This window comes from Neopelma chrysocephalum, unplaced genomic scaffold, assembly GCF_003984885.1.
Source record: "Neopelma chrysocephalum unplaced genomic scaffold, ASM398488v2 Primary Assembly neopelma1_24, whole genome shotgun sequence".
NCBI lineage: Eukaryota > Metazoa > Chordata > Aves > Passeriformes > Pipridae > Neopelma > Neopelma chrysocephalum.
This window is the reverse complement of record NW_020897693.1, coordinates 2943452-2968178: the sequence shown is the minus strand read 5'-3', so window position 1 is coordinate 2968178 and position 24727 is coordinate 2943452. Positions and strand designations below refer to the sequence as shown.

The following is a 24727-nucleotide window of genomic DNA, read 5'->3' as shown; positions in this document are numbered from 1 at the left end:
TTCATGTTTTCAGAAGATTTCTGTGTGATGCAAACCAGATTTATATTATTTTTTTAAATTTTTTTTTATCTAGATCAGCAGGTACTTGCATTCACAGGCTATTGAACAGATCATTCAGATCTCATCTGGCAGGACAGAGCTCTGCCCACAAAAAGTAAGGACATCAATCTGTTTAAACATTGTCACCTTTAGTGCTTAAACAAAAGTGGAAAGGGTTCTGTAAAAGAAAAAAATAATGGAGATACAGAAGAGAAGTAAATACTCAGAGAAGGAACTATGGATGTTAGATACATGAAAATCAATTGTTTTTCTATTTCATTCTATGTATAGAAGTCAGTATATAGTTTATATGATAAATCACATTAATGAAAAGGACGTTGAGAACAACCAGTCACTGCCAGGAAACAGAGAAAGATTTGTTGACATATTCCCAAAAGCTTTCTTCATCTTCAGGCTGATTCTCAGGCTTCATCCTTCCTGAGAATTTCAGCACAAGTGTTCATTGTTATTTTTGGAACTGACTTCTGCACTCAAGTCCTTGCTTGTATAATGTGTTTTCCTTTCCTTAAACTTTCTGTTAAAAACTTGGGTTTTAGAGAACATGCACAGGTTTCAGAATGAAAAGAATTGTTTGAACAGGCATATAATACAAGAAGGAGATATTTTAAATAAGATGTAGTCCCTCTGCTACTTTCATAATACATTAAAAAGTACCATTATGGTATCAGAAGACATTAATCTCTGTATCTATTCTGTAGTCTTTTTTACCTTCAATTTTCAGGATACAATAACATTCCACTGAATAGAGAAAGTATATTTTATTATAAGTATTTTATGAAAAACAACTGTCATTATTACATGACAATATTTTATGTCAAAGTACCTGTCAAAAAAACCAGTTTATGAAAAATAATTTTATCAAAAAGACTAGAGGATGATGGAGACCTCAATGTTCTTGGGTTAGTTACTAATATCTCTTACAGCATTAATGTGATTTAATGTGTTCAGAAATGGGTTGTGCAATTTCATTTCAAAGAACGTGGTATCAGAACTCAGGAGTTCTCCTGGAAAACAGCTTTGGCAAGGAACAGTCAGTGTAGTCTCCACCCCAAACTTTTGGTTTCTTTTTAAAAGTTTTGCTCTGATCAAGTGCAAGCTTTTGTAAAATAAATATTTTTAAAAGAGAGGGAATACACAACGGCAAAATTTGTGAAGTTCATAATAAATAAGCTAATAAAAATTGATATATCTCTTTAGGTGTAAATCTGTTCAAAGTCTTAGAGCCACTAAGTCTTCCTAGCAAATGTTCTATCCTAAAAATTAGTGATACTCTCATTCTTTACATTACAGCACTGCAATATCATCCGGTCCCTCTTCTGTCTTTTGTATAATCCTCACTTGTCCTATTAATTGCTGACATGCATTTTAAACCTGTAATGCTATTGCATAATCCCTGAAAAAGCCTTCACCAGGAAGAGAAGGGAGGGGAAAAATCACTCTTTTTGCATATGATATGTCTATCATTCAAATAAAATTTATCATTTAACAATCAGTATTTATCAATCATAGTTTCCTGGAACAAGTAACACATTCTTGACATCTTGAAACACACTGAAGCCCAAGAGATAGGAAAATGCAAAGCTGTAACCAGATAAAATACTGAACTCCGCAGAGGAAGTCCAAATCCTCTGTAGAGAGAACGCTGGATACTGACTGTGAACAGTCGCCAGAAGGTGGCAATAGCGATACCGTACTTGCATTGACAGTTTTATATTTAGAAACTTGGTGAGGTTTTAAGCATAAAAAATTTCACTTTATAGAACTGCACTTGTACTGTTAACTTTTTACGGCACTATTCATTTCTGACCAGCCCCACAGAGAACAGAATGAAAGTCTCCTGCATCCTACAGCTGCCTTTCTGGAGTTTCCCAAGAGAAACTCTATAAAGCAAAGCAAACCCAAGGAATGTAATGTTTCTGTGATTAATTTCTTTTAAACCACACTTTTATACCTACTAATCAATGCTAAGCATAATACACAGAAGGTAGAAGGCTATCAGTGCAAAAACTAACAACAACAAAAATTGTCCTTTGGAAACCAACCATGAAGTGTACTGGGGTCAGACCAGGTTCTGTATTCATCAAAAAATAAATGGAAATATTTCCCTACGTCCCACATGGAGAAGGATACTGAAAAGAAGTGCAGCTATAATTTCGGCACCGCAATATTCCTGAGTACGGAGACATTACATTTTATGCAACCCAGGCAAACCATAACCAGTGGTAGAGTGAATAGAAGCGGGCCTGTGCGAAGAGGAAATGTTTGTGCCAGGTAAGAGGATTAGAAGGAAGTCAGTAGGACAGGTAAACATGAAGTCCCTTTAATTTTTCTCTCTCCATCTTCAAATACACAACTTGCTTGCAAACCACAATCACAGACACCCCTTAACAGTCTTTGCTTGCAAAACAATTCTGTAGATTTAGGTGACTAACTCAGTAGGACACAACTATGTTTATCAGATAAATAAGGCAAACGTAATCATGTGAAGAAGCACGAAAAACAACAAAAAATTAACAACTCTGGCAGCATAAAATTATGCAGGTTTTAGTAGCTGTACAAAATGTTTCATGGTCTGCAAAAACACTACACCTCCCAGTGAAACATTAACACAAAGCAGTCAAGACCATCCATTCTTACAGCTCTGTCTTGTTAGATTTCATAGTGTTTTATTAAAAGAGCTAGTTTTGTAGGAAAAGAGTACCTATAACATTGCTCAAAATTCATGTGATATAGCCTTCATCAGCATTCCTCACCAGCAGGACAGAAAATCCCAGCTCCTTAAAGGAACAAGTTTGAGATGCACAGCTAATCCAATAGCCTCTGGAGCCAGCACAATATTAAACTATCGAATAAATAAAAATATACCTATTAAGTTCATTTTTAGTGCTTTCTTAACCAACCAGCCCAGCATTTTACTAAACCTGCTTACTATCTTTTCAAGATATACATCATGTCAAGGCCTAAATTAATTAATAAGTTCTAAATGCCCTGACCAACCCCCCGAGGTGCATCCTGCCACTGCCCTGCCTGGAGCCCAGGAGCCACTTTAAGATCATCCCAGGACTCACAGCTACACTGTAAAAGTGTTGATTCCTGTATATAACATATCACAACTGGAAGTTCAACTTGCTGTATGATACTTTACTTATATAAGTATTTCTGATATTGTTAACAATCCAAGTTTAAAAGTAGTGATTTAAATTTCCATAATAATAAAATACAAAGAAGTAAAAACAAAAGACAGCAAGATAAAACGAGCCTCGTGTCTTGAAATGTCCCTAAGCATTCATAATGTGAAAAAAGCAGCTCTTTCTACTAGAACAATATCTTATACATAAAATAAGTTCTACATAGCAATAGTGATTTATTGTTATCAGTGTATATGGGAAAAAAGGACTTTTCCAGCTTTAAGCAATATTTAAGTCAATAGTTTGCATAGTATATAACAAAGTTTTAAACATTTTAAAACATTTCTATTAGGTTTATAGCAGGAAGCAAGAATTGTTTTCCCTCTTTAACTTTGGTTGAATATTCTTAAGGTCTGACCTTATACAATCTTTCATTAAAACTAGTTTTCCGTCTATGAGGAAAGTAAATTTACTACAGACACTGGTGAGCAAACACCTCAGGAACAGGCTGATTTTTCAGTCCAAATACCTTCAGCATGAGCAACAATACCTAAAAAGTAGTTTATTTTGAAAAATCAGCCTATAAATCAGTAAAGCAGGCTTAGAAACTCTATTAATTAGCATCTTGCTCTGCATAACATTGGTTTTGGTATGTTTCCAGTGCAAAAAATGCACACTCCTACTAATTTCAATGTCACTCAGCTTTCCTGCCACATGCAAAAGTTTCTCTACAAAAGGCATTTATGGAACAAATCTACTCAAAGAGTAGGAGAAATACTTGTTACAATGTAATGGACTGGTTAACTCAGTTCAGAATAATTAGTGCATAAATAAAAATCAAAAGTTCATGTTCAAAATGTTAAGTAATTAAAAATACTACTTACTTTGGCTTCGGAGAACAGGTGACACTGCAAGTCATCTAGTCATTACTACTGTAATACATAGTATTACAGTAATTCACAATTATTTTAAAAATCAAATTTACTAGTATAATGCATTATAGTTGTGACTATTGCCTCATTCAAAATTTTGTATTCTGTGGATAATTAGCTATAGGACAAAATTGTTTGCTTTAGGGTTTAATAGGCTGTGTAAGTAATGTCACAGATTTAATTTTTTTTAATCACCTCAGTAGAAATGTGCCAGACGATCCTTTAGTCTTAGTATGCTTTTTTTTTTTTTTTTGCCTTGGTACAGCTGGGAAAAACCCAAGATTGGTCATACGTTACTGTGCTTGCTGTAAATACACCAATGCATCTGCCATCATAATTGGAAAAACAGAATTTAGGAGCAGTCAAATTTTAAAATTTCTTCTTTACTTTGCACCTCCCTGTGGTTGAATCCCTCACACAGAACAGGCTACAGGATCAGCGCCCGGGCTCAGCATTTTATCAGATTTTATTAGATTCAGTATTTGTAATTAGAAACACTTGGATAATTTGAAAATAGTTGGCCGTGCTGTGGCTGAAAAATTTAAATATGGTTTAATAGTATTACACCAGCTGAGCTAGTCGGATCAAAATCTATTTGGATTTACACACTGCTTTCCCACGAAGATGGGGAAAATCCGCACATTTTAACGCGTTTATGTGGAAACCTTTATAACGATTTTAAAACATCCTGAGAGGAGGCGTTGCCCGTGAGGGAGTCGTTGTCCCAAGACCAGAGAGAGCAGTCAGGCAAATCTATCCCATGGACCAGCGGGTGCAAGGACAAATAAAAACAGAATAAAGGCACTGCCTTTCAGTGTCTTATATATAGAGATATTTCTATGGGTAGGTACGTGATGCATTCATGAACGGGAAGGGAGAACAGCCAGCTTCCCCCTCACGCCGCCGTTGAGGCGGGTCCGGCGCGGCTGCCCCGCCCCGTCCCGGAGCACGTCCGGGTCGGGCGGTGCCGTGAGGGGAAGTGCGCGCGGCGGCAGCGGCCCCGGCCCGGCGTGAGGCGTTCCCTGCGTGTGGAGGGTCCGGCGGGCCCCGCAGAGCAGTCGCCGACATGTCGCGGGGCTCCATCGAGATCCCGCTCCGGGACACCGACGAGGCGAGTCGGGCTGTGGGAGGCGGCGGGAGGGGCTGCGGGAGGAAGGGTGGTCCGTGCCGGGGCGCTGCCCCTCGTAGTTCTGCCCCGGGGGTCGGGCGGCGGTGTCGCTGCTTTCCCTGAGGTGCCGGGGCCGCAGGTGTGTGTCCAGGGAAATTCTCTCCATAGGTTGTTCTGTCAGATTTTTGTGACCGCACTGTTTGTAAACAGCTTGGCACTCCTCAGACAGGCAGGGCAGTGGGTCCTCTGGGTAAAGTTACTTCAGCGTGGGTTTAAAAACTTACTTAAGTTTTCTTTAGTTATGATACACTGTCCCAGGCCAAGGTTAAAAAGATTTAAGAGAAATCTTTGGAAATTTCCAGGGTGTTATAAGGTTAGAAGTTAAATCGTTCCATATCAGATACTAAGTCAATAGTGTAGGTAAGGAAGTTATTGAAACATAACTGCTTACAGGTTAAAGAATATTCTCTGTGAACATATGCATCCACACTCTTCTATATATATTTTTGTATATATATTTATATATATATATACACCATACATATATATATACATGTATATATACATACATGTATATACACATGTCATATGTATATAGAGAAAAAAATTTCACGTGACTGCCATTGAATTTTTAAGTCTCACAAAGGTACTTTATGGATTTTACATGTTGGAGAGCGTATTGTTCTGTGACATAAATTTCTGTGTGAGGTGTCAACATGAATAGTTGATCATGGTGCTGCTCTTCAGGTTCTGTCTGGGACTACTTAGATCCCAAAGTTTGAATTAATCACTAAAGATTGCTTTAAAATACTACTCCCCTTCCCCCTTTTTTTTTACTTCCATTTTGTATTTGCTGAGTTGGTAATACCTGTTTCTCATTAATAACTGTATTAGTTCATGGATGAGTGTTGCCCAAATTTAAAAACATCATTATCTGTTCAAACAGGAGATACTGTGCAAGACAAAACTAAAATTAGCGGGTAGTGGCAGAAATGTTTTTGCTGGTACTCTAAAGTCTTGCATAGGCAAAGCTATAAGCCCATATAAATTGGGTTGCTTTAATTCAGCCTAGAGAGAAGGAGTCCCTGCATTGGTAATCAGGGGACAAGCCTGGGTACAACAACTGCACCTCTCCCTTGCTGTCAAATTGACTTGTAACATAGATGACTAATATTAAAGGTAGCATGACTGAGTAGCAGGTGAACTAACAGGCAGTTAAATTGTGTTCCCAAATATCCCACCTGGGTAGTATCTGTTCCTTTTTCCTCATTTTTAATATCAGAAGAGTGGATCAACATGGGAAGACAGTCTTGCAAAATAATTTTTGCACGATGAAAAGTTAATGTTGTTTACTGATGATGACTGCAGTTGTGAATTTTCAGGAACTTAGTTGTTTCAGTAGTCTCTTACTTTCCTTGGGCATTAAGAGGACTTTATGAAATTTCAGGACTCTGAGATCAGTCTTGAGTATTGACCCTCTGACATCTGATAACTTCGAATATTTTGACTCTCTCCCAGATCTTTGTATTACCTGTAGGAAAAGTTTTAGAAATTCAGCAGTGTGCAGTCAAGTTGGTTATTAGCTGGACTGTAAAAATTCCAAGCCTGAAGTCCATAGTGAAAGAAGTTGAGTTAGCATCTCTGCTTATTCTCCCTGACTGGTATTCCAAATATTGGGTTGTCTTTTCTGTGATATTTCTGAGAGGCTGTCGCTTTTGTCTTGTACAGAATACATTACCTTATCTCTTCCTTCTTTGTCCATAACCTTGTTTAAACACAAGCAATTATTTATGTTTTGTGCTCTGAAATATCCAGCTTCCTTTGAGCTCAGTGATAGATAATGTTATTAATGTTTTGTGAAAAGCTAATCTGTACTGTTTGGTTCTAGGTTATCGAGCTTGACTTCGATCAGTTGCCTGAGGGTGATGAAGTGATAAGTATTCTGAAACAGGAGCACACCCAGCTGCACATATGGATTGCCTTAGCGGTTAGTATGTATACAAATTGTATATTTAAATATTATATTCACATAACAATAATAATTTCCACTTCAACAATAATAATTTCCCCTTCCTTGCTCTTATGGCCAGTGATAACTGAATTCTGAACAGGAACTTAATGGGATCATTCAGTCACTGACTCAAAGCCTGATATTTCTGATTTGACATATGCATTTTAAGGTCTTAACTTCATCCTTTTTTCATGAAGCAGTGCTGCTTGAGGCTTGCTTTCTAAGTTGTTTTTTATATCTCAGTCAATAGTTTTCCTGTTTTGTGCCTCTGGTTATGCACTTCGTAAAAAAGGAGGGGGCAGTGTCTATACTATGGAAAGTATGGTGAAATGTGCAAAAAGACAAAAGTTCAGAGGAAAGCCATTTGAATCTTTATTTATAAATGGCTCAAAACCTTGTGTTTTAAGATGGTGAGTCACTGGGACACGTTGCCCAGAGAAGCTGTGGATGCCCCATCCCTTGAAATGTTCAAGGCCAGGTTGGACAGAGCTCTGAGCAACCTGGTCTAGTGAAAGATGTCCCTGCCCATGGCAGAGGGGTTGGAAGTAGATGATCTTTATGATCCCTTCCAACCCAAACCATTCTATGATACTATGACAAAAATATTTGGCGTTATCAGAATACCTCTGTCTGATGATCCCTACATTTACATCTGTTTTATCCCTACATGCTGGAAAAAGAATCTGTGTGACACCTAAAGCATCCACTTGATATGTTACATGCTTGCTGGGGTAGCACTGTGTGTTAAAACTGTGTGTTTCGTAGCTGGAATACTACAAGCAAGGGAAAACAGAAGACTTTGTGAAGCTGTTGGAAGCCGCGCGCATAGATGGCAACCTGGACTACAGAGACCACGAGAAGGATCAGATGACGTGTTTGGACACTCTGGCAGCCTACTATGTGCAGCAGGCTCGGAAGGAGAAGAACAAAGACAACAAGAAGGAGCTCATTACACAGGCTACCTTGCTGTACACTATGGCTGACAAAATCATCATGTACGATCAGGTAAAACCAGAATCTGCTTAAAAATCCATATTTGTAAATTATTTAGTTATTGTAAAGAGAACAAGTGTTGATTCACTAAAGGGAAGATAGGAGCTGCTCAGGCTTTAAAGTCTTAGTGTAGTACATGTAAGCAAAACTTGTAAGTATCTAAAATGTGTGTGGTGCCACCAGGAATGATTATCTCTAGCTTGACACATGTGATAGAACTACTTCAGTCAACTCTTGGGGGTTGGGAAAGAAGCATTTTTTGTTACTCTCTTGCTTGGTAATATATGAACTTTAGAAGGGATGATAAAGACCCTTTCTGTTTTATTTTACTGCTGATGTAAGAGAAATCAATTAATCATAGAAAACATATAGTGTAGCCAGTTAATCTTTCCTGTAGTCCAAACTTCATATTTTACAAAGATAAATGTATTGCAATTTTTTTTTCTTGATTAGAATCACTTGTTGGGAAGAGCCTGCTTTTGTCTGCTTGAAGGTGATAAGATGGACCAAGCTGATGCACAATTCCACTTTGTGCTCAACCAGTCTCCAAATAATATTCCTGCCCTTCTCGGTATGAGTTTATGTGCATTTGTAAAAACCTGATCTTTGGAGTTGAGTTTTGAAATGGATTATGTGCTTAAGAGGGGTCATATGTGAGTAGAGAGAATGTGATCAAGAGGTGACCAGAAACACGTGACAGAGGCTACTTTAAACTTGGGAAGCATGCATAGGTGGAAGAGCTAGGAGAAAGTGGAATGTTAGCTGGCATCTTCTGAGACTTGTGGGCATACATACATTCCATCTACTTATACTTCCCTGATGATGCCAGTGAAGCTGTGTACTCTGTTGAGGGTGAAGATACTGCTGGTGAGGGGTCAGTGGGCTGTAACACTTGTAATTTAAGTTGTTCACTAGACTTAGTAAGTGTCTTTCCTCTGGACCAGGAAGGAATTAAGTTTCTGGAAAAAAAAAAAAGAAAATGTAAATTTAATGTGTTCCCATGTTTGATTTTTTTTCATATACTTGACGTCATCAAAGATAATCAAAGATGTAGTTGTCTGAATTTTCTATTAGTTTTTAACTGTAACTTTTGAAAATTGGCACAGTTTACTGAATAGTACTTGTGCTTCTGATTTATCCATAACAGGTAAAGCATGCATTTCTTTCAACAAGAAAGATTACAGAGGAGCCCTTGCCTACTACAAGAAAGCGCTGCGTACCAATCCAGGTTGCCCAGGTAAGGCAGGAAGTATTTGCTACTGGAAGTATTTGCAGTCCTTGCAAACTAATTAGATTCAAAGGGCATTTTTGTGGTTTATATCTGTCAGAAGAACCCCAGCCCTCATTATAGAGGAGTTCAGGTGTTCATTGACTTGAAGTATTTCTTAATTGTTAGAGAAGGAAATTGTGTTTAGGAAAATACGAGGGGTGTTTTCTGAGTATTACCTTTTAAAGACTTATTAGAAAATGAGAAGTTGTACGGGGAGGAAACTGTTCAAGATTCCTGGAAAATTTATCTGTGAACTCGTGGAATAAGGGTTCAGAAATGAAGTATCAATAATGAACCAAGATATGAAAAGTGGAAATCTACCTTTAGTGCACGATGTGAGTTTTTCTGGTGTTGTATTATTTTCCATATGCAAAAGTCTGAGAAAGTGATGGGTAACAGTTGTAAAAGTGATACATGTGATTTAGATATATTAGTTCAAGGTATTTACACTAGGGAAATAAATACTCAAAAGTCTTTTGAGAGATATGCTATATTTTGTCATAACCTTTCTGAAAAAGGGTTTGTTACAAAGTTGATGTGTGTTCTCTGGACTGCTTTACCATAAGACTCATTGCTGCAAAAGTGCATTTAGAAGTGCAAGCCTTACTTTTCAAGAAACATCTTTCCTTCGCTCTCCTTTTTCATACAGACACGGATTTGAAATTGCTGTTTATAAATGTTTGTATTCTTAGATCACAAGCAGTCTGAAAGGGCAATATGATGTAAATTTTATGTATTAGTCTACCTGTATGTGGTCATGGAAGTTAAAGGATGATAAAGAGCATTTTTGTTAGCAGTGAGTCAGTTGGTTTTGAGGAGAAATACCAGCTAACTTGCTTATTTGTCTGTGTTTTCTGAAGGCTTGATAGTCTTGAGTGAACTTAACCTGCCTGAGAAATTTCCAGCCCTTTCATCTGGCGAATTTTTAATGCTTTTCTCCATTATTTTTTAATACATTTCCATGAAGTAGGTTATTTTTTGTTTAGTATCCAAGTCTTTGGGAGATAGACCAATGTTCTCGGGAGTATGAAGAAATAAAGTCTTAGTAATATGTTCAAGTTTTGTGGCCAAGCGTGGGAGGCGACTTCAAAAACTGCAAATCGTTAGATGGCTTTACAGGGTTTAAAAATTCTGCTTTCACTTTGTTTGATGTCCAGATTGTAAAAAAAAAAAAAAAAAAGTCATAAAGTTGAAACTTTGGGATTCTGAATGGTGTCACCTTGTTCCCTAGCCGAGGTCCGGTTAGGGATGGGCCACTGCTTCGTGAAGCTCAACAAGCTGGAGAAAGCTCGCTTGGCCTTCAGCAGGGCTCTGGAGCTCAACTCCAAATGCGTGGGGGCCTTGGTTGGACTGGCTGTTCTGGAACTCAATAACAAGGAGGTGGGTCTGCCTTAGCAAGAATCCATGCTCAGTTCACTTTCTTCTCAGGTGAAAAAGCAAAATTTTTATCCTCTGAAAGGTAGTCGAGTTTTTAAAATGGGTAATAACTTTTGTAGTTAAATTGTTTCAAGTCTGTGCCACTGTTGAATGATATTATAGATACGTACTTGTGAGCAGCACATTCTGAAAAAAAGAGCTGTCTTCTGTTGTTAATAATCTTCAACTCTGTTATTTCTAGAGGTGTTAGCTACACAAAAACAGTGCTAGGTTAACTATTTCAATTAAAATAATAAAAATCCATGGTGAGATATATGAAGGAAGGTCAAGGTAAAAGATATATTCCCGGGGCTTTAAGGAACATAAGCTTTCAAACAAGTCTTAAAGTCCTAGTCAGTCAGTCTTGGCATGCATGCCATGTGGTAAACCAAAGAGTAGGCAAGAAGAAATTTTAATTGAACTGATGAAACTATGATAAAGTGGTGATCCTGCCTCTCTAGATATTGTATCACTAGAAAAATGCATATGCTCATATAGCTTAATAGGGATCGTAACTTCCTGAGCTTGCATTAACCATCTCAGATATTATCAGTGGAAGACAAGACCTTTAAGTGTTAAAAAAAAAATTGTTACAAAATTGTATGTTGCTAAAATCTGTAGAAACCTTAGTTCCCTAGAAAGATCTTCTGTTAGCACAGAATGTCTGAAAATTTCTTAGTTTACTACATCATGGGTAAAAAGTATATCTGTTAAGACTTCCATAAGTTGTTAATAAGATACAGCTCCTGAAGTGCTGCTGATACCTGTCAATGTTTCCTTTAGGCTGATTCCATCAAGAACGGTGTTCAGCTCCTCTCTAGGGCTTACACGATTGACCCCAGTAATCCAATGGTGTTGAATCACTTGGCTAATCACTTCTTTTTCAAGAAGGTAAGAGATCTGTGAAATTTTAGTTAAATGGTTGTTAACCTCTGAACAGCAAGAATTCCAGTGTTAGATTCACCCTCATTGTAGTGGTGCCTAAAATGGAACTGTTAATCTAGATGGACAAGTGTAAAGTTTTTGATCTGAATTTTCTGTAAACCTTTCTCAAGAAAACTAAGAAAAGGTACACCTATTCCTAAAGTCAAGGTCACCTTTGTGTCCTGAAGGGTTTTTGTTGTTTGGGATTTTTTTTTTGGTTGGTTAGTTGGGTTTGGGTGGTTTGTTTGTTTGTTTTTCCCCTCCCCACTCTTCCATGCTTTAAAATGTGGAATAGAGAAAAGACCAGTAACAGCTGAAACTAAATGTTGTTATTTAGTCAGTGCTGTGACTAAAGCTTTGTTGTATTTTCCAGCTATCTATGCTTAAATAGTAAATCACTTGACCATAAATAAAGTGAAGGCTTTCAAATTTCATCTAACTTCCTTTTTTTCAGGACTATGGTAAAGTACAGCACTTGGCTCTTCATGCTTTCCATAACACAGAAGTGGAAGCAATGCAGGCAGAGAGCTGTTATCAGCTGGCAAGATCTTTTCATGTTCAGGTAGGGCAGTTTTTAAAAGCACCCTTTGAGCTTACACTTAAAAAATCTGGGTTATAAAAGTTCATGCAAAGGTTACCTTTAAAAACACTAACTGTTCTTCATTTAATTCTTTTTAATTAGGAAGATTATGATCAAGCTTTCCAGTATTATTACCAGGCCACTCAGTTTGCCTCATCTTCTTTTGTACTCCCATTTTTTGGATTGGGTCAAATGTACATTTATCGAGGGGACAAAGAGAATGCGTCACAGTGCTTTGAAAAAGTTTTGAAAGCCTATCCTAACAACTATGAGACTATGAAAATCCTTGGATCTCTTTATGCGGCTTCAGAAGACCAGGAGAAACGGGATATTGCAAAGGTGAGTTTTGCTTCTGCCACTGTCATACTTTTATATCCAAGAGTTGAACTTGAAAGTCAGACCTGAAATCAGACTGCTTGTTAAGTTGCATAAAACTTGGGAGTTAGTTGGCTGTAGGTATGGAATGTTTCATATGGGCTGTCCCAAGAGATCCTCCTGTCTGTGAAGAGCCAAAACTTCTGGGCAGAACTGAGACTCTACTGGGCTCTAGCTAAAGCATAGCCAGGAATTTAGAGGATCCCCAGCTTCGTGTTTGGTATTATGGTATTGGTATAAGTAGTACTTAGTGCTATGACAAGGGTAGAATTCTTCCCATATATGTTAACATTCTCTGAAGGTGGTAAGTTAGCTTGTGATTTCCTGAAGACAGCAAATTAGCTGGTGGTTTCCAGAAAACATTTGTCCTGGCTTATGTGGAAGCACAGTTGTGCTTTTTTTAAATGAAAGGTGTTTTAAATCTGATGTTGGGTAAATAAATGCAAAAAATAGTAGACATCACTTCTCTAATGTCTCATGTTGGTGTGATAGTTTCTGCTTCTCTAAGACTTGAAGCAGGTGTTCTGTTCCACAGAAAAACAGAATAATGAGGGAAGGAAACTAATGCAGGGTTTTCTGTGACCACATTGTGCAACTGGTTAGGATGTTTTCTCCTGCAGTATGGTATATATTTCTAGTGTTCAGGTTAATGCCTTCACTCCTTTTGATTTTATTTCCATTTATTTAAATTAGTTGTGTGTTTACAAAGTGGCATAATTGTTTTCTGCTGTTTTTCAGGGACATTTAAAGAAAGTCACAGAACAATATCCTGATGATGTAGAGGCGTGGATTGAACTAGCCCAGATTCTAGAACAAACTGATATACAGGTATTATTAATACACAATTGGTGGATTACAGCTGTGCTTTTCATAAGAGCACATAGAGCTCATTGTCTGGTTTCTCTCATCCCCTTTCTCTCCCTTTGCTCAGGGTGCCCTGTCAGCCTATGGAACAGCCACTCGCATTCTGCAAGAGAAAGTCCAGGCTGATGTCCCACCAGAGATCCTGAATAACGTGGGTGCTCTGCACTTCAGGCTGGGCAACCTCGGAGAAGCAAAGGTGTGTAGTTCCTCAAAGCCTTAATTGAGTTTTTTGATCACCCAGAACTTTTCCTTTATGAAAAGTGTTTCACTCCTGTTTTCTTTCAATACTTCAGAAATACTTTTTGGCGTCCCTGGATCGTGCGAAGGCAGAAGCTGAGCATGACGAGCATTACTACAATGCCATCTCCGTAACAACGTCCTATAACCTTGCCAGGCTCTATGAGGCCATGTGCGAATTCCACGAAGCGGAAAAGCTGTACAAAAACATTTTAAGAGAACATCCTAATTATGTTGATTGTAAGGAACATTTGGTATTTTAGTTCAACAGTTGTCCTTATAATACCAAAAATCTTCCTGTTTAGTGTCTTCTGGTCTCCTTATATCTGTCTGCCCTTCTTTTCATTCTTTTGGGCTCTGCTTACCTACCTGCTATTTTCCCCACTGGTTTGTTTTTTCTTTTATTTCAAGGTTTGCATCATTCCTGTAGTCCAATCTCCAGCTTTAAACCTTCTAAATATTAGTAAATCATACTATACTCCAAAAATCTAGCAAAATTAGCTGCTCTAGACTTGCATACTTTTGCCCACTTGTTCCCCCACCGTGACTGAAGCTGTAGGTTTTTTTGTCATCATTATGGATGGACATTCCTCTTCACCTGCTGTGTGTTGTTTTGAACAGAATATGAAAGGTGTCTTAGTGTTTGCTGTCCTTAGCCCTTCAAGAAAAAGATTGCTTTTGAAATTTTGAAATATATTCTTTGTTCAAGATGACTTCAACCCGTTCCCTGACTTTTATTTTCTGGTTTTATTTTTAGGTTACTTGCGCTTGGGAGCTATGGCCAGGGATAAAGGAAATTTCTATGAGGCTTCTGATTGGTTTAAAGAAGCACTTCAAATAAATCAGGTTTGTAACCCTAGAAGTGTTTAAAGTTAAAACACTTGAAATACTAAGTTAACTTAAATTTTAATTTTCCTTTTGTTGTGGTTTTATTTTGTTTGTTCACATAAACTAGGGGAAGAACAGAGAACTACCATAATCTGCTCTCTGTGTATTTCATTTGCTGTTTTCTTTTTTAATATGGAATTCTATTTAAGAAAAATAGCACTTTAGATTTGGAAAAGTAATCTTGCAAAGGAAAACAGTGCTCTTGCACCTTACAGTGAGTTTTTATTTAGGACCATCCGGATGCTTGGTCTCTGATTGGCAACCTTCATTTGGCTAAACAAGAGTGGGGGCCAGGACAGAAGAAATTTGAAAGGATATTGAAACAGCCCTCCACACAAAATGATACTTATTCCATGCTGGCTCTTGGCAATGTCTGGTTGCAGACTCTTCATCAACCCACAAGAGACAGAGAAAAGGTAACGGGCATCAGGCTGCACTCTGTGTGTGTTTGTTGATTTAATTTTTGAACACTGTTAGCTATTCAGAGCCTTTTCTTGATGCCTGTTTGGCACCTAATAGGCCATGAAACTTCTGAGGTGATCTTTTAATTCCCCATTAGAAAAGTGAATGATGAATTGGGGTTATTTCTTCCTGCAGGAGAAACGTCATCAAGACCGTGCATTAGCGATCTACAAGCAAGTGCTCAGAAACGATCCAAAGAATTTGTATGCTGCTAATGGCATAGGTGAATATTAGACTCTAGTTTTCCTTCAGAGGTGATCATATTCTTATGTTTTATGCTTTAACATATAATTGGTTTTTTGGGACCTGAACACTCTGTAGTGGAGCACAGGAAATGGCAGCTATGTCAGTTTTTGATAGGGAGCTTTATTCAGGCAGTATTTAATTTTCTCTGGTAGGAGTACGCAGCACATGAATCTGGAAGCTTACACTGTACATATTACTTTCCTCTTAGGAGCTGTCTTGGCACATAAAGGATATTTCCGTGAAGCTCGTGATGTGTTTGCCCAAGTGAGAGAGGCGACAGCAGATATCAGTGATGTGTGGCTGAATTTGGCACATATCTACGTGGAGCAGAAACAGTACATCAGTGCTGTGCAGATGGTAACACCTCCAAATTGAACTATGTAATGTGTTAGATGACTTCTGGGTTTTTCTCTGTTGACATGGCAGCTTGTGAAAGTTTCTGACCAATATCTTAATGAGTTATAGGTCTGTTTCTAACCTACTGTTGGCTGTCAAGTCTAGGTTTAAAAACAAACTGCCAAATGTGGGTTAAGGGTAACAAAGCACCTATCGACTTTTGTAGCAGAGTTCAAACAGAATTGGGAATTTTGGTTTTGGAATTAATTATTAGTCAGAGAGGGTTCAGTCAGTGTAGTTACTGTACGTGATTTCCATTCAGATGTTACTGAAGTAAAGAAATACAATTTGCTGCTGGGATTTTTTTAATAGCAACAGTTCTTATTTTTGTTGTTGCAAATGGTTGCATGAAGAACAGTCAGAGCTGTCTGAAAAGCTGACTGTGCCGTAATTTCTCTCACCACAGTTAGCATCAGTAGTTAATTCATGCAGGAAGAAATCTGTTGAGATCAGCTAGTTCGACCTGCTCAAGCAAGCGAACTTTCAAGTATCAACCAATCCTAACTAAATTGACTCAATTAGTTGCTCAAAAGCATACAAGTAAGCTTTAAAAAAAAAAAAAGCATATGCTGGACAGGACAGAAGCTCCGAACAAACTTATGTCATTAAGACTGAGGCTTGAAAATACTTAATTCAGAGCTGTTCTGAAGCTTTTATTGATGCTTAATAAGGAAGTGTTACTGAGCCTTTCTTACCTGTTCAAGACCTCAGTAGTCACTATCCTCCAGTGAACTGCTGTTAACAAGCTTGAACATATTAACATGTGACCATGACCGTGTTCATTCTGTTGTGTTTGAATTGGGTCTGTTGTTTTTTTTTTTTTAACGCTCTGTTTTTATCACCAAAAACCTTAATGGAAATCTAATTTTAGCAATTGTTCAAGCAGTGAATCACAGTGGAAAACTGGGTGTGACTTTCACCTTTTGATTTGTGAGGAAAAAATATTTCACTGGTTTGCTAATATATTTGAGAAACGATGTTACTGGAAATGTGTTTATTTACTGAGGTGTTTTGTTGTTCCCTGGGTTCTGCTATGCAGTCACAGTCTGAAATACGTGGTACTGGACTCAAAGGGAGATGAGTTGAATTTGCTAGCCTAGCTTACTGCAGCCATGACAGTTACCCTAGTGAGTTCTCCACCCTAAAGCACACAAATCCGAGGCAGTCTTAAGCTAATTACAAAATCTTTGATGCTAAAGGTGAGTGAAAACTGGGTGGTCACAACACAGTGGGATCCAAGAGTAGTGACTTCAGCCACTACAGTTCAGTGCAATTTCCACATCTGAGCTGGAAATAAAACTTACTTTGTATATTCCTTGCCTTTTTGGAGGTTTAGAAAGGGTGAATGATTTGCTTGAGAAAAGAATATGTCAAACAGAAGGTGCTCGTTACTGAAAAAGTTAAGTTTGGTAACTGTTTGAACCTTTAATTCTAGACCCACCAAACCTGTAGTATGAAGCCATCTTTTACACTTTACAGCAACTAATATCCCTTGGCATGCCAGGTTCCTCAGCTAGGTGGGCAGAACAAATTTGATGTTGGGTTATCTGAAAGGTGTGGGGTTTTTTTAAACTAATTGCATCAGATACATGGAATTACCACGTTAGGTATATTTCAACTTGTAAAATACCTTGTGTGAATAGAGAAAACAGATCTTTTATTCCTCCCTCCATACTGTGGAGAATATTTGAGTGGTCTTAAAATGAGTCACGTTGGTTAGGCTTAATTACAGTAGATGGTACTTGCAAAGTATTCTTCTGTATTTTAAGACCTACAGAGCCTACTGAGCTGCTACCAGTTTCTAGAAAATATGGGTACTTGCAATGGAATATGGGAAAAAGTTTTCTGAACAGTGAAAAGGAGGCATCCATGTAGCACAACACACTTCTTTAAAAAACAAAAAGCATATTAGCAGTAGTGCTTTTTATTAAGAGAAACATTTTCTGGGGTTAGCTAACCAAAGTAACAAACCACTGTCACCTCTTACTTTGATTTTTTTTTTCCCCCATTTCAGTATGAAAACTGCCTCCGAAAGTTCTATAAGCATCAAAATACTGAAGTCTTGTTATATTTGGCCCGGGCGCTCTTCAAATGTGGCAAATTACAGGAATGCAAACAAACTTTGTTAAAGGTACGACTGTAGAACATCATGTGTCACAGAATAAATTACTGTAAGTTGATGTGTTTGTGTCTCTTTAAATTCGGTGCTCTGGGATTTAAATGATGGTGCTTTATTCTCTGTGTGTCATTTCAGTCCACCTCTGTATCACACTGGCTTATCTTGACATCCTTTTTCACAGGCCAGGCACGTGGCACCAAGTGATACAGTCCTGATGTTTAATGTGGCTTTAGTGCTACAGAGACTGGCTACCTCTGTCCTGAAAGATGAGAAAAGCAATCTGAAGGAAGTGCTTAACGCTGTGAAAGAACTGGAGCTCGCCCACAGGTAAAGGTCATTTAGTTCTAGTCATTATAATCTATTTTGTTAATCTGGTTACAAGAGCAGTCATCTGTGAAGAACTGTGTGTAATTCCAGCATTTCTGGTAGGAAAACAAAAGATTGGGGCTGACAAAACTGGGCATTCAGACTTTCTCCAGAGCCCGTTTTGTTTGAGCAGGTGCCAATATGTGTTTCTCAAAGGGTTTTGTTACTGCTACAGCCAAGATGCCCTTCTTCCTGGAAATGCACTGTTGAAAAAAAATGTTGAAAATTATTCTATTACTTTAATACCTTTTTACGACTTCTTTCAAAGCAAACTATAAGGCTAAAAAGCAAATCTGTATAAGCTTATGTTGTATATATCTTATGTTGTATAAGCCTAGTTAATGCCTGGCAGTCCCTGAAAACTAGTTTCACCCTCCTGTTGGCAAGTAAAGCCTAAGTACTGTCACGGCTCAGGAACAGAAGCAGTTTTTTAAGTGCATTTGAGATATTTTAGTTCTATTAAAAAAAAATAAATTAGATGGATACCAATGTGATTAATGTGATCCAATTGTCACCATCCTTGAACCATTTATTGTGCTCCTAGGTGTTTCTGGTGTAGCTGGGGCATGCTTTGTGGATTCCTAGCTCTACTGTTATGTGGAGGATACAAATTCTAACGTACATTTAGCAAGAAGCTTGTTATTTATTGTCCTGAAGAGGTTGCATGGATTTATTTTTGCCTATTAACTAAAACTTTTTGGAAAATACTCTCCGTAGTCTAAAACTTGAGCAAGGAATTATTTTATTTATACACACCAGGATTTGAGTTCAGTCCAGTGCAAAAGTACTTCATTTAAAATGTCTCGGTGGGTATATGGGAAGAAACTGGCAACTTTGAAAGTTAGAAAGTCGTTTTCCTGTAAATAAGTTGGAGAAGCTTTTCAAAGCACTGATCCTCACAGCTTACCAGTCTACTCAGAAGCTTGCTGTATGTGCAAGGGCCTGTCCACTGGGTCAGAGAGGCTGTTCTTAAAGGATTTTTAAAAAATAAGTTTTCCTTCCTTTTCTTATGCTGAATTCAAGCATGTAAGCTGGGACAGATAAGGAATAAATCTATTGGGGTCAGCAATGTACTTATTGGTTGGAGCCAGTGAATGAATTCTTAGAACTCTCTTCAGAATTTTTTCCTTTCTAGAGCTGTTTTAAAATGTTTTAAGTGTTTTAAATTTGGAGAACTTGTAACGTACTTTTTATCTTCTGTATTAAAAGAGGCTGGAACAGAGGAAATTGGTGAGATTTCCTCGTCTATTGAATTCTACAGGTTTGTAATTCAGGAGTAAATGCTTTTGTTCTAAGGCAAAATTGCAATAAATATGTAAATAATGCCATATTTGCTAAGTTTTGTTTGGTTTTGTTTGGTTTTGTTTTGTTTTTTTTTTCTCCAGATACTTCAGTTACTTGAGTAAAGTAGGTGATAAGATGAGATTTGACTTGGCCCTTGCTGCTACAGAAGCCAGGTAAAAAACCAAAACCACAAACAATCCTCCATTCAGATACCAAGTGGAATATTTTTACCCTGTTTTTTTTGTGTTAAAACTAGATTTCAAAATTTCAACTGACAGTTTCTTAGAACAGCAGAAATACAAGTGCAGGGTCACTCCCTATTACTATTTCCTTCTTTTCCTGTCCTTGCTTTCTGCCATTTTTATGTGGTCTAAAACTGTCAACATGTGGTGTCTGCCATTAGCTGAAGTCTCCAAGCTTTAGTGTTTTAATGGCAAATTTTCCATCAGTGAGTGCAGTGACATTTATTTAAACATTTCTACCTCTTACTCTTTTGACTCTGAGCATAGTAATCTAACAACAGCTTTCCTTTCATGGAGATTTTTTGAGTGTGAATGCTCATGGGTCATGGAAAGCTTTTGTTTTGCAGGGTAGTCTGCTTTAACTTCTGCTCAGGGGTAATGAGCTTGTACACAAGCCTATCCAAATTGGTCTCCTTTTAAGTTTTTTTCCTTAGGTTTTCACTCAGTATGGCCTGTGTTTCATTTATTGCACATTCTTGTAAGATTTCCGTGGCCTTATACAAATGACATCTGTTGGCCATCGTGCACTGTACATCTGAAATGGGTATCATTAAAGCGTTTTGTGCAGAGAAGAAAACAATATTGAAAGAAATATCATTTTAACATCTGCTAAGAGGGTATTGAAAGCACCTTGCTTTAATGTTTTGTGCAACTTGACTACTTTTTGTGCAACCTTAACTCTTACACAACTGGGCTTTTTAAGCTAGAATTTTGACCTACCTTCCTGCTTAGGTTTGTTAGGATGTTGTGATTAAATATAAATTCTTATTAACCATACTTCTGAAGCTATCCAAATTAGTTGGGATGATTCCTTTTATGTTCATGTGTGGGTCTTCTGTATATGAATTGGCTAAATGATAAGTGCGAAGCCATATGTTCTGAAATTATACATCGCAAGATAAATCAGCTTACTAGAAAGTGCTTTCATTTACTCAAAAACCTGCTCTTTCAAGTAGCTTTTTTTTTCTTTATTGGGGATATGAAGGTAGTGTTGTGGTGCATGCCCTTCATAATTTACCATTTCTTTTTGTAATATGTGTTTGCCACCTTCCTTTACCTGAGAACCTTGCACGTTGCAGGCAATGCTCCGACCTACTGAGTCAGGCCCAGTACCACGTGGCTCGGGCGCGCAAGCAGGATGAAGAGGAGAGGGAGCTGCGTGCAAAGCAGGAGCAAGAGAAGGAGCTGCTTCGCCAAAAACTGCTTAAAGAACAGGTTTTATTCTGCTAATTCTCTACGTTACATTTTTTTAAGTATACCTAATTTTTACGAAGCATGTACATTACCAGTATGCATGCTTCTGTTGCTCTGGGGTGGTACGTAATAGTGCTGTTTTTCTTAGTCATAGCAAGCGCTAGCAGAAAATATTATAGCTAAGAGGTGATACTCACTTTTTCTTCCCCATGGCCTCAGAAATAGATTTTTTAGTTTTATAATGAAGTAAAATACATGTGCCAGAAGTTTTCTTGCCATCAAATTTCTGTACTGACAGAGGCTGGATGAGGAAGAACTTGGTGCAACAGTTCTTTTGGACTTTGGCCTTCTCTACCGTAGGCTTGTAGAAATTTATTTTTTTTTACCATGTGGACCTTCTTGTGACATAGGCTGTCAAAAAGCAATTTTCCAGTTTCTTGACAGCAAATAATTTATCCCCTGCGATTATAATTGCAAATACAGCAATAATGGTTGGTTTTCTCAATGTTTCAGGAAGAGAAGCGCCTAAGAGAAAAAGAAGAACAGAAGAAACTTCTGGAACAAAGAGCTCAGTATGTGGAGAAAACCAAGAATATTCTCATGTTCACTGGTGAAGTAGAAGGATCAAAGGAGAAAAAACGTGGTGGCGGTGGAGGCAGGGTAGAACAGATTTTTTTTTTCTCTCTCTCTTTGTTGTTTGTTTTTTTTTTTTTTAATTAAATGTCCTTCATATTCCCCTTTTGACATATGGTCTCTTGCAGGAGCACAGGTTTTTAATTTCAAGTCCCTAGGCTCCACTGAGTGAAATGACACAAGTTTAATACTAAAATGTAAAAATTGGAAGCTCATACTTGAAAGTTCTGAGCATGGCGGCATCACTTAAGTCTGTTCAATGTGGTTGTTAAAATAACAGATTATTTTATTATGTGCAAATTTGGGGTCAGTTTCTAAATGATATCAACCTTGTGCCAGCTTTTCCATGATCTCTAGAAGGTCTGTGTTTTCATATCTTTCAGAACATGTTCAGATGAAATGTCTATTATGAATTGTTTTCTGGTAGCTCTGTAACTGGAAGGCAAATAATAGGTTGTGTTGTGTGTATTTATTCCAGCGTTCCAAAAAAGGAGCAGGGGAATTTGATGAGTTCGTCAATGATGACAGTGATGAAGATCTACCCATATCTAGAAAGAAAAAGAAGAGGAAGGGCAGTGGCAGTGAACAAGATGGGGAAGAAGAGGAGGGTGAGAGAAAGAAGAAGAAGAGGAGGAGGTAGCTGATACTTTAATATTAGACTTCCCTGAGAAATAGTAGGGCTTTTAAGTATATTCTCATGCAGTCTTTCCTAACAGTTTAAAAATGAACTGTTGGCAAGAGGTCACATAATTAATTTTAATTTACACATGCACATTTTAAAACTTAAACAGCCACTCTGCAAAAGAAGTTCGAGTAATACTTGATAAACTGGACATTTCTTGAGATTGATTTTTTTGTTTGCTCTATATCATATGAAATTATCAATGAATAACATTTTTGCAATGTTATGCTCTATATCATATGAAATGTGTTTCTCTTTAAGGCCCCAGAAGACAGATGAGGGGAGTGATGATGAAGAACACGAAAATGGCCCACGACCTAAAAAACGCCGTCCACCCAAAGCAGAGAAAAAGAAAGCTGTGAGTTAAACCCTGAATAGCTGCATCACTTTCTAAATGGGTATTTGGAGTTCAGCATTTACCCTAGTCAAGAGAGATTTATTAATGTTGAAAATTCCAACAAAACTTCTTGAAGCCAACTGCACATGAGCTTATTTTTATCCTCCCCTGTTGCTATTGCTGCTTCAAGGATGAAAAGGATATTTCCAAAGCCATCTAGAATTTAAGTGATAGCAAATGGAAAATTTTTTGAAAAGCATGTCTGGTTTTGTGAATGTGTTTGTGTTTGGGCCCTGTGCTTTAACCAGCCACATGAACAATCTTTGTTTTCCCCCTATACAGCCCAAACCAGAACGTCTGCCTCCTTCAATGAAAGGAAAGATCAAATCAAAAGCCATCATTTCATCAAGTGATGATTCTTCTGATGAGGATAAACTCAAGATTGCTGATGATGGGTAAGAACCTTAATTAACTTTGTATGAACTTAGTTTCAGTGCATGCCTTCAAGAGAAAATGCAGTGTTAATGAGGTAGTGAGAACTCTTTCATTGTACTCACTTCCCATCACAGATTAATTCTGCTCATTCTTCTAGCACTAGCATTACTCAAATCCTGCTGTCTCATTTTCATTTGAAGATAGGATAGCACCTTATAGCACCTCTCAATACCTTTTTTCCTCTGTTTTTCCCTGCAGACATGCTAGAAATAGCAACAGTGATTCAGAGGAGGGGGAGCAGCAGCACAGCAAGCGCATTGTTTCCGACAGTGATTCTGACAACAGGAACAAGTCTGGCAGCGAGGCAGGCAGCCCCAGGAGGGCCAGTGTCCGCGCCTCCGAGGAAGAGTCTGACAGTGATAGGTCGCCCAGGAAGAGGAGGCGCTCGGAGTCGGAGCAGTCAGACAACGAGTCCGTGCAGTCGGGGAGGAGTCGCGGCTCCGGGGGCTCCGAAAATGAATCTCGTCCGGCTTCTCGCAGCGCCGAGTCCGACAGAGAGTCTGAGAGAGCGTCTGACAACGAGGGGTCTGCCAGAGGATCTGGTAACGAGTCTGAACCAGAGGGATCCAATGAGGAGGGGTCTGAAGGTGGTTCGGATGACAGTGATTAGATCGGAATGACAGACCATCTTTTAAAAATTTTCATGTAAATATATTTCAGTTATAGGGAAAATGCAATTTTTATATTTGAAAACTGTGATTTAAAAAGCCCTTAATGTCTTAGTGAGGTGTTGTGAGACCTTCTTGTGATTCTCTCTATTGGTTACTAATGGATGTATCTCTAAGTTGGCTTCTGGTGTATTCTTAATTTGAAACTGCTGTAGATGCACAGAGTCCTTGTCCTGTAGTCAGCACGCCAAAGACAGAATGCATTTAAAAACTATGGAACATAAAATCTCTTTAGGTGGCTGAGTGTGGCTAAACCCGTGTTCTCTGCCTATACATGCATAGATGGATCTTAAAATCCTACTAGACAGACAAAGAACTGGATATTTATCTTTTTCCTCATTCTGAGTAAAGGTCCGTAGGGAGATTTTTCTTACTTTCTATGAAGAATAAATGTGCCATGGTGTGACTCTTTATGTTTCCAAGAGGTTTTGTTCTTTTGCTTCTGTTTTTGTGTTAAATCAGCTGAAAAGATGCAGATCTTAAATTTTATGAACTAGCAATGCAGATGTGGGTGAAATATTTAAATTGGCAGGTAAAAACATTTGAGAGAACTCTGTATTGCTTGAGAAGGGTAAAGCTGCCAATGTCACAATAAACTGTTCCTGCTTATTTGCTTGGAGTGATTTATTTTGCCCCTCAAAAGGTATAAGCAGAAAATGTGAAAATGTTAAATTTGACACAGGAGTCTGTTTTGAGGAAGCAGTCTTAACTGTATTTTAGCTTAAGTACGTGGCTTTTGGAATTAAGTCCTTTCATATAATGTGTTCAGGAATAACAGTGAAAAATTTCTGTGTTGTAGACTAAAGCAAATCTGATT

General features: G+C 38.0%; 2 protein-coding genes across 2 annotated transcripts in view; one reads left to right on the top strand and one right to left on the bottom strand.

Moving 5' to 3' along the window:
• The window catches only part of MRVI1 (murine retrovirus integration site 1 homolog), a 103413-nt gene extending 98379 nt beyond the window's left edge, over positions 1–5034 (bottom strand). The window contains exons 1-2 of the mRNA XM_027700039.1: positions 4073–5034; positions 2814–2902 (exon numbers count right to left, since the gene is read on the bottom strand). The gene's annotated coding sequence lies outside the window, so the exon portion shown is untranslated. The remainder of the gene's footprint in view (positions 1–2813; positions 2903–4072) is intronic.
• An 86-nt stretch (positions 5035–5120) lies between these two features.
• CTR9 (CTR9 homolog, Paf1/RNA polymerase II complex component) lies at positions 5121–24519 on the top strand. The gene is made up of 25 exons (XM_027700025.1): positions 5121–5231; positions 7117–7215; positions 8005–8244; positions 8686–8803; positions 9380–9469; positions 10734–10882; positions 11702–11809; positions 12297–12404; positions 12525–12761; positions 13536–13625; positions 13729–13857; positions 13955–14138; positions 14656–14744; positions 15017–15202; positions 15384–15471; positions 15703–15851; positions 17905–18021; positions 18191–18336; positions 19761–19832; positions 20981–21116; positions 21609–21755; positions 22207–22364; positions 22672–22768; positions 23090–23202; positions 23441–24519. The coding sequence occupies exons 1-25, from the start codon at positions 5187–5189 to the stop codon at positions 23850–23852; spliced, it is 3507 nt and encodes a 1168-aa protein (XP_027555826.1). The 5' UTR covers positions 5121–5186; the 3' UTR covers positions 23853–24519.
• Positions 24520–24727: the final 208 nt, after the last annotated feature.

What these genes read in the sequence shown, in the direction of transcription:
- CTR9 (XM_027700025.1), top strand. Translation starts at nt 5,187, where the DNA reads ATGTCGCGGGGCTCCATCGAGATCCCGCTCCGGGACACCGACGAG. An exon ending in GAACTGGAGCTCGCCCACAG is followed by an intron (nt 18,337 to 19,760) that starts GTAAAGGTCATT and finishes TTTTTTCTCCAG; the next exon opens with ATACTTCAGTTACTTGAGTA. An exon ending in CTCAAGATTGCTGATGATGG is followed by an intron (nt 23,203 to 23,440) that starts GTAAGAACCTTA and finishes TTTTCCCTGCAG; the next exon opens with ACATGCTAGAAATAGCAACA.